This window comes from Cercospora kikuchii (genome assembly GCF_019650295.1).
Source record: "Cercospora kikuchii DNA, contig_00003, whole genome shotgun sequence".
In the NCBI taxonomy this organism is placed as follows: domain Eukaryota; kingdom Fungi; phylum Ascomycota; class Dothideomycetes; order Mycosphaerellales; family Mycosphaerellaceae; genus Cercospora; species Cercospora kikuchii.
Window position 1 is genome coordinate 2,577,553 of NW_025408584.1, and position 11,538 is coordinate 2,589,090.

The 11,538-nt window shown below is 52.7% G+C and overlaps 4 protein-coding genes across 4 annotated transcripts; all 4 read right to left on the reverse strand.

Annotated features, from left to right (window-relative positions):
* Nucleotides 1–234: 234 nt before the first annotated feature.
* Nucleotides 235–4,075, reverse strand: CKM354_000538600 (DNA-directed RNA polymerase II subunit RPB2; the record flags this gene model as incomplete). Its single annotated transcript, XM_044800658.1, has 2 exons — nucleotides 235–1,608; nucleotides 1,664–4,075. 2 exons carry the CDS (start codon nucleotides 4,073–4,075, stop codon nucleotides 235–237), a joined length of 3,786 nt encoding a protein of 1,261 aa, XP_044656593.1.
* A 503-nt stretch (nucleotides 4,076–4,578) lies between these two features.
* On the reverse strand, nucleotides 4,579–6,057 carry CKM354_000538700 (uncharacterized protein; the record flags this gene model as incomplete). Its single annotated transcript, XM_044800659.1, has 3 exons — nucleotides 4,579–4,662; nucleotides 4,730–5,147; nucleotides 5,198–6,057. 3 exons carry the CDS (start codon nucleotides 6,055–6,057, stop codon nucleotides 4,579–4,581), a joined length of 1,362 nt encoding a protein of 453 aa, XP_044656594.1.
* A 704-nt stretch (nucleotides 6,058–6,761) lies between these two features.
* Nucleotides 6,762–8,550, reverse strand: CKM354_000538800 (uncharacterized protein; the record flags this gene model as incomplete). Its single annotated transcript, XM_044800660.1, has 4 exons — nucleotides 6,762–6,847; nucleotides 6,914–6,991; nucleotides 7,050–7,640; nucleotides 7,695–8,550. The coding sequence occupies 4 exons, from the start codon at nucleotides 8,548–8,550 to the stop codon at nucleotides 6,762–6,764; spliced, it is 1,611 nt and encodes a 536-aa protein (XP_044656595.1).
* Nucleotides 8,551–9,900: 1,350 nt separating this feature from the next.
* On the reverse strand, nucleotides 9,901–11,196 carry CKM354_000538900 (ubiquitin-protein ligase RMD5; the record flags this gene model as incomplete). Its single annotated transcript, XM_044800661.1, has 1 exon — nucleotides 9,901–11,196. The coding sequence occupies one exon, from the start codon at nucleotides 11,194–11,196 to the stop codon at nucleotides 9,901–9,903; it is 1,296 nt and encodes a 431-aa protein (XP_044656596.1).
* Nucleotides 11,197–11,538: the final 342 nt, after the last annotated feature.

Below are 11,538 nucleotides of genomic sequence, written 5' to 3' on the forward strand. Positions count from 1 at the left end.
CTTAGCCAGGATCTCATTCTTTGGCCCTTTTTATGTCATCACTCACGCCGTTTCTTGCGCCGCCCTAGTTGCTGAACTCCAAAGCGAAACGACAACGCTACTCAATGCCTCTGTTGTGTCGTGCGGGCCGACCCAAATGCTCTTCCCTGCTTATGCCGACTTTCTGAATTTCGTAAGCTACTTGACCCCTTGATCCACATCGGAGCTCGTAGTACCAGTATAATTGCTCAAGCTTTATCGAATGCTGATGCCGCTACGATTCGTGAACATGCGAGTTGCCACATTCATAGCCGCCAACTCCTGGAAGAGGAGCTTAGCCGCGTATGGAATGATGATCTGCGCAATCTTGGTCTTGTTCTTGCAAGGGCGACATTCGAACTGCTGCTTCTTGATAGAAGCGATCGGCGTCATCAGACCACAGATCTCGCAAATGTGGACGCGGAAAGCGTCTGAGACGTCAAGAAGACGCTCCTTCAAGAATGCCGAAGCACCGTGGGCAATCATACAATCGCGCTCCATCTCTCCGAAACGAAGTCCACCATCTCGAGCACGACCTTCCACGGGCTGGCGTGTGAGAATCTGCAGTGGACCACGTGCTCGGGCGTGGATCTTGTCGTCCACCATGTGTCGCAGGCGTTGGTAGTAAGTAGGGCCAAGGAAGACTTGCGCGTTCAGCTTCTTGCCTGTGTGTCCATTGTACATGACTTCGAATCCACGCTGCTGGAAGCCGTGCGAAGCCAGAATTGCCGATACAGACGAGACTGTAACATCTGTGAACGGCGTGGCATCACCTTCCTGACCCTGCAAGGCGCCAACCTTGGAAAGCAAACACTCGATCAAGTGAGCAATGGTCATACGACTGGGAATAGCGTGGGGGTTGATGATGATGTCGGGCGTGAGACCGTCCGCGCTGAACGGCATGTCCTCCTGTCGGTAAGTGATACCGATTGTACCCTTCTGTCCGTGACGGGAAGCAAACTTATCACCGATTTGTGGGACCTTTGTCACTCTCGTCCTCACCTTGACGAAGCGCAGACCTTCGGTGTTCGTCGTGATGAGCACTTGATCGACGAGACCGTTCTCAGTAGAACGCAGAGGTGTACTGACGTCGCGCTTCACGTGTAGCTTTGTTCGCTGACCCAGCTCTTCTGCGTCCGGAGGCATAGGCGCAGTCTTGCCGATAATGATATCATCTCCTGATACACGAGCGCCGGGTGCCACGATTCCATCCTCGTCAAGCTTGTCATACGAGCCTTGCTTCATGCGCATGGTATCGGCGCGCGTGGGCTTCTCAAACGCTTCGACCACAGCCATACCCACGCGCTTCTCCTGGTCCATGTAGGCACGGAAGAAAAGCGACCGGAACAGGCCACGGTCAATGCTGCTCTGATTCATGATGACGGAATCTTCCTGGTTGTAACCCGAATAGCAAGCGATGGCAACGATAGCGTTCTGACCTGCAGGCAGATCTCGGAAGCGCAGAAACTCCATGCTTCTGGTCGTCGCCAATGGCTTCTGCGGGTAATATAGCACGTTGGCCATCGTGTCCATGCGTACATTGTAGTTGGTGAGCGTCACACCCATGGCTTGCTTGCCCATGGCAGATTGCTGCGTAATCGTTAGCGGAGCTTCTTCTACAGTTTTCAAACAGTCTGCAACTCACATATGTGTTTCTGGGCGATTGGTTGTGATCAGGGAAAGGAATGATACTGGCACAGATGCCCAGAATCATGGCCGGGTGAATCTCGCAGTGCGTCCACATCCGCACGGAGGCGTTTGGCTTGGGCTTGATACGCCGATGTGGATCGTCTCTGGCCTCCTCCCACTGTATGCCATTGCGCATGTTCTTGTGCTCTTCGAGATCATCGGGCGTCATGATAATCATTGCGGTCTCTTCCTCCTCTGCATCAAGATATTCGACCACACCGGCGTCCACAAGACCTTTCCAGCCGAAAATAGAATTATCGCGCTCCTCTTCGCTTACACCCTCGAGGTTTGCGAGAATCTCTTGGTCGAGCGCCAGTTTCTCGAGGTGATCTTGCTTCAACACGAGGCTTCCTCGATTGAGGCTCTTGGGATCGTTATCAACGACGAAGAGCGGGCGGCAGACACGACCTGCGTCTGTGAAGATTCTAATCTCGCGCTCTCGAACATCGCGAATGATTGTGACCTCGAAACTCAGGAGACCCTTGCGCCTCAATGCTCGCAGGGTGTCTGCAAGCTGTCCTGCATTGCGATGCACGCCGACCCATGTTCCGTTGAGCATAATCTTCGTTGCTCGTGGGTTCATCACCGGATCATATTCTTCGAGTAAATCCATACCACGCTGTCGCATGAAATCGATGAGTGGTGCGCCAGGAGTACCCACAGAAACGTAGCACATGAGAGACAAATTCTTGACCAAACCACAAGCCTGGCCTTCAGGCGTCTCTGCAGGGCATACAAGTCCCCAATGCGTGTTGTGCAGCTGGCGAGGCTTTGCGATCTTGCCGTCACGACCAATCGGAGTGTTCGTTCTCCGCAAGTGACTGAGTGTAGAGGCATATGTGTATCGATTGAGCACCTGACTGACACCAGCTTTGGAGGAAGAAGCTTTCTTCTGGTCTCCCCAGTTTCCAGTCGCAAGACAGTATCGTAACCCAGACGTCAGGATATTCGTCTTGACCGCCAGTGTGATGTTGAATTCTCGATTCATCTCGACACAACGGTGGAGATACTGCTTCATTTCTTTGACGAGCTGTTGGAACTTGAGGCGGAACACTTGCGCCATGAGCGGACCTGCCAAATCAAGGCGCTTCTTGCCGAAGTGGTCACGGTCGTCTTCTTCTGTGCGGCCGAGTGCACACTGGAGCATTCGATTGACCATGTAGCCAAGGAAAAACGCTTTCTTCGTCTCGCTACCCTCCTCTTGAGAGATGTGCGGGAGGAACTCCTTCTGCATGATGTCTTTCGCGTATCGTATTCGCTTGTCCTTCGTGCCTTGTTGCTGGCCACGACGACCAATGAAGTCGAGAGCGACATCACGTTCTTGGATAACAAAAGCTTCTTCTAAGCACGGCTTAAGCATTTCCAACATCTGAGTATCGTTTTTGTCCACAATGTGGTTAAGAATGTCCTCGTCAGAAACGATACCGAGAGCGCGGAAAACGATGCCAATTGGGATCTCAGTCTTGATCAGTGGTAGCGTCATCTTGATCGTCTTTCCCGATACTGCCGAATGCGCGGATTGGTTGTAGAGCTTCACCGACACGGAACTGATCAAACGTGTGCCCTTTTCGGTAGCACTTCGCAGCTCAGCAGTGACTGGAGTGTTTGTGCCCTTCTTCTTGAAGACTTGAACGATGTTGGCCGCACTGCGCTCTTGTGCAATCAATACTTTTTCCGAGCCGTTGATGATGAAGTAGCCTCCTTGATCGAAAGGACATTCCTGCAGAGCATAAAGTTCCGCCTCGCTACGATTCCGCAAACCACACATCTTTGACTTCAGCATCACAGGCAACTTGCCGACGAAAACCTGGGGCTTGAACTCGGGCGGGTTCTCCAAGTCGTCCTCCCAAGCATTCTCTGTCGTCACGCCATCCCAGTCCGGAGAGTCCATCCACGTTGTGCCATCTTCGCTCAGTCGGCCGCCTAGAGATCGCTCGCGACAGACTTGCATTTTCTTTGTCATATCGACGAAAACCGGAGCGGCGTAAGTCAGATTTCGCAGTCGCGCCTCGTGGGGGAACAGTTTTCGCGTTGTGCCGTCGCCTTCTGTCATGGATGCTGGCGCGATGGACAACATGCCAAGCTCGATAATGTACCGCCGCTTCACGATAGGCATGTTGCTCTCATCGTGCTCCTCGCCCGGAATGTTCTGATCGATGACAATGTTCGGCGTCTCGGACACGATTTCCTGCATTGTGGACATTGCGAATTCATCGAAAGAGTCCAATTGCTGCGATACCAGGCCTTTCGCATCGAAGAACGAATGGATCACGGACCAACAGTCCTCTGCCGTGATGACGTTCGCGTCATACGTCTCTTCGCCTTCCTCCGCCATCGCCATCATGGCATCTCCGTCCGCGTACGACATTTTGACTGAGTCTCTCCTAACCACCTGCCCGCCGCAACTGCCAATCCGCCTCGATTGTCTCCGCTCTCCAACGCCAAAAGCGCGCTGCTGCGCTTACCTTTCAATTCCCCCGATGGGGTAGCCGTCACCAGGTGGCGTGGCGAGGTACGCGCAGCGCAGAACACGCGCCTTCGAGGAAATCTTGGTGGAAGTGCCGCGCCTGGTAATTCGTAGCTTCGTGCTTTCGATATCTTATCGGCGATTCGGACGCGACCGTGAGCGCGACAGGCGGATGAGGAAGAGAGGTTGGCGGCGAGGTGGTGGTGAGGAGGAGTGGGCCTCCGACAGAATGTCATCTCGAGATGCATGCGGCTCTTCGCCGCGCGCGGGAATGACTAAGCATCGTGCACAGGTCACCGGCGGTCCTTTCACATTCACACGTTTGACAAAGAACACACTGTGCTGTTCTGAAGCCTATGAGCACCTTCACTGCATAACTACTTCGCATCTCGACGGCTACGCAGCTACAATCTCGATTTGCCTCCTTGATCCAGTTGCTTCAGCGCTTTCTGATAGTTCTTCACTAACTGTCTCACGGCCAAGTCCAACTACGCAACAGTTAGCAAAATTCACGACACTCAGTTACGTGCCATCAAGTGAAAGGCAAACACTCACCATAACGTCCTCACTACCTCCTGGAATCCTCGAGCCGAACACGTCACGGTAGATCTTCGCGACCAATTCTCCTTGTCCCGTTTCAGTAAACCCATTGCCGCCGAAGAGCAACACTCCGCATTGTGCACATTCATTGAGCACCATTCCTGCCTTAGCCTTCGCGAGCGCTGTCAAACCACCGAGCCGTGTATCTGCCTGGCTCTTAGGCAGGTGATCCATTTGCCACAAAAATTCATTCAGCCAAGACTGCAGCGTCTCCAGCTCTGCGCCAGCTCTGGCCAATCTGTTGCGTACAACGGGTTGCTCCACGAGTGCTTTACCGAAAGCCTCGCGCTTCATCACGTATGCCATGGCGGTGGACAAGGCCACGCGCGCTTGTCGCGTGACGCCGATTGCGATGAGAAGACGTTCATGGTTACTGTTGCATGGTCAGCAATGCTCTCCTTCTCAACATAGCTGAAGACAGACAAGTTGTTCATCACGTAGAACATGCCCTTTCCTTCCTCACCCAGAAGATTCTCCACTGGAACCTTGACATCTTCCAGCTCGATAAAAGTCGTCCCACCAGTCTTGCTGCCAGTAACAGTAAGTCTCCTCATATCCACGCCCTCTGTCTTCAAAGGCACGACCAAAAGACTCAAACCTCCAGCTCCTTTCCCTCCCGTCCTCACAGCCATGGTAGCATAATCAGACCAGATGGCGTTCGTAATCCACTTCTTTGTGCCGTTAACGATATAATGCTTCCCATCCTTCGTCTTCTTCGCCGTAGTCGTGATATTCGCAACATCACTACCCGCATCTGGCTCCGTGATCGCAATACAAGTCCTCGACTTCCCCGTCAAGAAATCTGGCAAGAAACGCTCTTGCAGTTGTCTCGAACCGTACTTGATAATAGGTGGAATTGCATACGCGAACCCAGCAGTCAAACCACTAGAAGGACCTCCAAGACCAGATCTGTGGATCTCATCAATCCAAATCCCAGTATGTGTATAATCCCAATCTTCTACAGGTGTGCCGAGAATATCTTTGATGCCCACTTTGTGTAGCCATTCAACTGGGAGAGGTGATGGGAGGTTGGGAAGGAGCATGTTGTATTGATTGAATTTTGCAAAAAGGTCCGTTGGGAGGTTGCCAGAGGTTTCCCATTCCATGCAGTGTGGGAGGAAGTGTTCCTCGAACCATGCTCGAACAGCTTTTTGGAACTTGCGATGTTTCTCTGAGAAGAATGGCGAAGGGAGACCGAGGAGCCACGGAGGGTCGCTGAAGGGGACTTGGAGGAGAGGGTCGCTGTTTTCGACAGAGGTGGAGATTGTCGCGGATGCCGCCATGTTGTGCTGATTGAGCGTGATATTCCAATTCGGTCAGTGTTGCTGCAAGATGGATGGGTTCGACTGAATTGGTCGTGAAATAGTAGCCTTTTGTTAGGACAAGGAACTGATCTGGCCAGAGTACTGTGAAAGAAAAGATACGATCTTACCAGTAGCCGAGAAGCTGCTACCAATGTATCTTGCCTGCAGATGTATAGGCACAGGTCATGATCCGCTTACAGACGAAACCCGAGGTCATCTTGGGCGAAGCTCACAGTGGAATCTGGGGTCGAGCTCAAGGGTCCGTCAATAGAGCCGACTCGGCAATGCCATGTCAGACTGCGTACAATGGAACCACACAACAGAGCCAATTTGCCAGGGCAAAATTACATGGTGATATCATAGTGCTATCGTAGGCAATTGCCTTGGCTTGGAACCTCACTCGATGTTCTCTCGAGTCTCTGCACCATGGAGTAGTGGAGGTACTGTGTGCCACGCTTTCAGCGGCAAATGCGGGACTCTCGCTGCAGCAACCGATTTGTGCGGCAAAGACCGCCGCTATTCCTCGTACCTCTGAATTGCTATTGAGCCATTGATTTTCTTGGCTGGGCATTTTCGATGCCTCCACTCACAACCCTATCCGCCAAAGCTGGTATGACTACCGATCAAGCAGTGAGTCGATCCTCGGTCTCTCGGTATGCTCAAGTATCGCTGGTCGCGATTACTCAACTCGAAGCCGGAGACCAAACAAGATCCAACCGCGCTGGGCCAACAGTGAAATGATCCTTGGTCTTAGTGAGAAGACGGGTGCCTGTAGGAAGCGAACGGTGTCAGCGGGTACTTCAATACGAACTGGAAGAGTCTAGAGAGGGCTTACCATCCTCGCCTGGGGCAAAAGCAATGTCATACTTGAGCAACAGCTGCGTGGTTAGGATACGAAGCTGCATTCGAGCCACTGCGCGATGTCAGCAATCTCGTTCATGTCAAAGCATACATGATCCGGCTACACATACGATTCCGACCAATGCAGTTGTAATGGCCCATTGAGAAAGGCGCGAACGCATCTGCGTGCTTGATCATTTCCGGCTTGGAGTACCATCGCTCCGGCACAAACTCGTTGGCATTACTGTAGATGTCCTCACTGCGGCCCATGGAATACTGCGGTGCTGAGAAGTCAACTCGTCCCGGAATGTAGACATCGCCGACTTGCAGTCCCTCAGGTGGTGTCTCACGTGATAGCCCAGAAGGCACTGGTGGATGCAGTCTCAAGGTTTCATTGATCGCTCCATTGAGGTGCTCGCAGTTCTGAATGTCCTTATCCTTCCAGTCACCTTTCGCCAACGGCCTGAGCTCTTCACGAAGCTTCCTGACCTGCTCAGGGTCTTTAGCCAAATGGTAGAAGAGGTAGGTAAGCGTGCCTGCAGTTGTGTCGGATCCTGCAACGATGATCAGGCGAGAATCTGCCTGGAACATTGGGTCGGCTTCGGGGTGTTTCTCGCCAGCATATGGCTTTAGGAGCCAACTGGTGATATCCTTGCGCTCAGCTTTCTCGTCATTCTGTACCCTCCATGTGAGCTCGTCGGTGCAGAATTTCATGAATTTGTCTGTCACGAGTTAGTGACGGGACATCTGCTTTGCTTCCTTTCTTCGATACATACAATGTCCGTTCGCCGCGCCAGGAATAGCAAGCAAAACTCTGAACACCCAGGTGGGAAACTTGAAGCCCGCCATCTTCATGCCTTCCGTAAGGAGATCGAGAGACCAGTGCCTCTTGCCTGATTCAAGCATCTGGTAGTCCTTTCCAAACGCCAGGATTCCCATGACGGAGAAGCTCCATAAATTGAATAGTGTAGTCATGTCCAGTGCTTGACCCTGCCTCTCGTCTATCATGGAGTTCAGCTTGTCGTTGAAGCCTTGAACGAGAGGTTCATACTCGCGAATGGCTTTGTCTGAAAAAGCTGGCGCCCAGACGCGGCGACGACGATCATGCAGAGCCTTGTCGCGAGTGGTGTGCATACTGTCGTGTGGGCGAGATCCATCGTACCATGAGCTCTTGATTACTTTCGTACCTGGGCCAAATGCCGGAGTCATGATCTGCGGGTCGATGACACTCAACGTGTTAGGCCCAATCCGAACGTATTTGCCATATTTCTTGTGAAGGTCATCGATCACGTAATACGCGTCCAGCTTGCGAAGGTTGAAAGTGAGCCACAGTCCTCCGAATCGAGCTCGGAACGGTCCTGGGAATTTCCTCAGAGGGTGGAAGAAGAGGCGATAGACGATAAGGCTCGAATATAGGCCGATGAGCCAGCTGGCGGCCAGTGCAGCTGTCGTGTAGACTGCTTCATTCGTTGAAGCGCCATGGTAAGACTTCAAGTAAAGGACGGCGCCAATGCAGGAAGCAAGGAAAGCCTGGATGTACTTGACAGGATACATATGGTGATCTCCTATCCGGAAATATAGGACATGACTGGCGACACCTGCAGCTGCAGCCAGAAGTAAAGGTTTCGACATGGTGACCTTGTGGGCATCCACGAGCGACGAGGTGTTTCCAGTGATTGACCAAATTCTGAAGGACTGTGCAGTCCTCAGATCCTCTTTGTATACGTGCTCCGCTGCAGTATGTCCAGAAATTCAGCTGTCGTTCGGTTCGAGTCGTGGAACTCGACGATGTGGTACTGGCCAATCGTGGGCTGTGTTTACAAACAAGCGCTAGGTTGCGGGGCCGCCGTCACAGATGAACTCGAGAAGTGGGGATTGAAATGCTTCGAGATGTCGCGAGCAGTCCACGACAACGACTGCGCCTGGCAAGATGTGATTACGCAGCAATCCTGACGGAGTGTTAAAGTGGGGTTGGTGTGATGTTGAAAGTGCGGCTGATGTTGCTGATCAGCAACGGCTTCGCTTGGCAAGCGACACAGGTCAACCTTCCAGTAGCTCCTGCATTCACGGACCGTTCTGGATCTTGTCACATGACGATGGCTCACATCTCCGTTCTGGGCTATAGCATAAGTGTGGAGCGACCGTACGACGGATGCTCGATGTCGAACTGTACGCAAGCGTAGGTCAAACGTTGCTGCAATTTAGCCGCACCAACAGGCCAATACCAACAACTCTCCGATCCTCGTCTGCAATGAGCATCAGACGCCGATACAGCGTCGGTAATGTTTGAGACCTCATTGTACGTAGAACAATTCTTCAATTGGTCGCACAAATGTCGTGTCAGCGCCCTGGTCTACAAAGCGGGGATTGTCTAAGAATGTTACCGGAATAGCTTGGGGCAGTCGAATGAGACGTTCACAGCAAACTGGAGAAATTACCTTGGATCGCCAGTAGCGGGACGGATACGTGTCTTGGCTTCTCTGATACCGCTCCGATGAATGTACGATGCGACGGACGCTCGTCTTCTCCGGCGATGGGGCAGACACATGCTCCTGCACGTCAAGCTTACAGCCAGGAGTCAAATCCTTCGCGGAGATGAAAGCAGTCTCCTTGTCCGGAGCTCTAGGCAATAAACTTATTCTGGTGTGACCTGGAATCGTAAGCGGCAGCGGCCATACATCGCACCCGGTCTGCGTGTTTGGTTCGCCTGCTTGGCACATTGCATACGTGAAGGTCCGGAAGTGAGGGAGTCTTTTTCGCCGAGATGAAGTTTGCATCGCACTCGATTGCATTTCAGTGTTCCTTCTTCAGTCTCGAGATGAACGCTTCAGGGACAGGCTACGTAGCTTGAGGGCACCGGAACACCTTGGAACAAGGTAGACAGTCGAGAGGGGCCGATACGGTTTCTAAGGTAGTCATGTGCCGGCCTTGGCTCCATAATGCCGAGTTCCTTCCCAACGTTTCGTCTGCACGATGTCGTGTCTAAATGTAGACTCTCTTAGCATCTCTTGGATGGCACTCTTGGGGACAATAAGGACACTTCATCCTGCTCTTGCCCTTGCTATGCTGATCCAAACTTTCTTTAGCTAGTACATGTCCACAAGGTAGCATCATCGGTGGATTCGCGTCAGTCGCCTGGTCTTTGCTGACAGGACAGACGAAGATGCTGTGGAAGGCATAGCCAGGTGGCAGGGGAGTCTCCACTGGTAGCTCGTTGACACTGCTCCATTGCCCTCTTGTTTGCGCCATCACGCGCTCAAACTTCTCGAACACGGGAAGGGCAATACCACCAGCTGTGACGGCTGTGTACAGCGGCGACTGTGATGAGAGTCCAAGCATGCCGCAGAACTCCCGAGTGAAGGACACGGATGCTTCTTCGAATGCGGACTGATTGTGGAATAATGCGTTGAAGGGAGAGTCCTGCAGATTGGGACTGAAAGCAAGAGACGCACTAAGAGACGAGGTTTCCCGACTGTAACGCTCGCCAAAGGTGGGGAAGACGTTGCGGGCGTACTCGAGCGCTCGCACCGGTCCAGCGAGATGGTCTGGGTCGTCATCCGTCATTTCGTCGGATTTTGAATGATAGAGCTCCACAAACTTCAGCCTGCTCAGTTCAAATTCGAGGTTCGAACCACGATGTTCTAGTTCATGGCTGTGGTGATGGGCCCAATCTATCGCCGGCTCGAGGTTGTGCTGATTACGCAGGGCATCGAGAATGTGATACATGTCTGCGAATTTCTGCTGTAACCCACTCCGTTCTCCTTCTGTTTCCAGCCTGTCTTCACTGCTGTCTTGCATTGTTTCGTCGGCGAGATCTTCGATCCAGTCCATTCCCGCGGTGTGATTGAGTTCTGTCCCTGCTGCTTGTGTTCCTGCTGGCGGATGCTCTTTCACCTCTCTCACGAAGGTCTTTGCAACATCGAACTTGCCCTCGCGCAACAGATGCATGGCGATGGCACGGTTGATAAGATGCGGCTGGCTGGTCAGTGCATCGCTAGCGTTTGTGGGCAATACCGTGCTCTTAAACTTGTCTTTCAGCGCCTTTGAGTATTGGTTGATGCCTTTATTAACCTCCTTCAGATCTTCCTCGATCTTGCTGAAGGACTGCTTGACGGGAGTGGAGAGCTTCGCCAGATGAAGCACTGCCTTGTCCGGGGTGTCGGCGACGGCATCTCGTGTGGATTGTAGCAAATCGATCAGTTTCTGCACATCGTCGATTGCCTTGGAGAGATTTCCCTTCTTCTCCTGCTGCTCGTGAGCGGCTAGAATGAGGTCCATGATGGCGAGGTGGAAGCTTCGGCGATGAGAATGGATATCAGTGGCGATCTCGTTCAGCTGCGAAGAAGAATTAGAACGTTGTTTCGCGATCTGAGCACATCGTCCACGATCGCGATCACAGCTAACTGGGCGATGTTTGCAGCATGCGACACGGCGGAAGGTGAAGAGGAAGATGGAGCAGTGGACGGCAGGTCACATCATGCTTCGGCTGCTGCACAACTGCCCCGTGACGGGGCGCACGCTGACCTCTCCTGGAACCCGCAACACCGACTGCACGTCGTTATGTCCCGCCCAACACCAATACAACTCGTCCCGACAGAAAGCTCCACGAAACATCCCTGA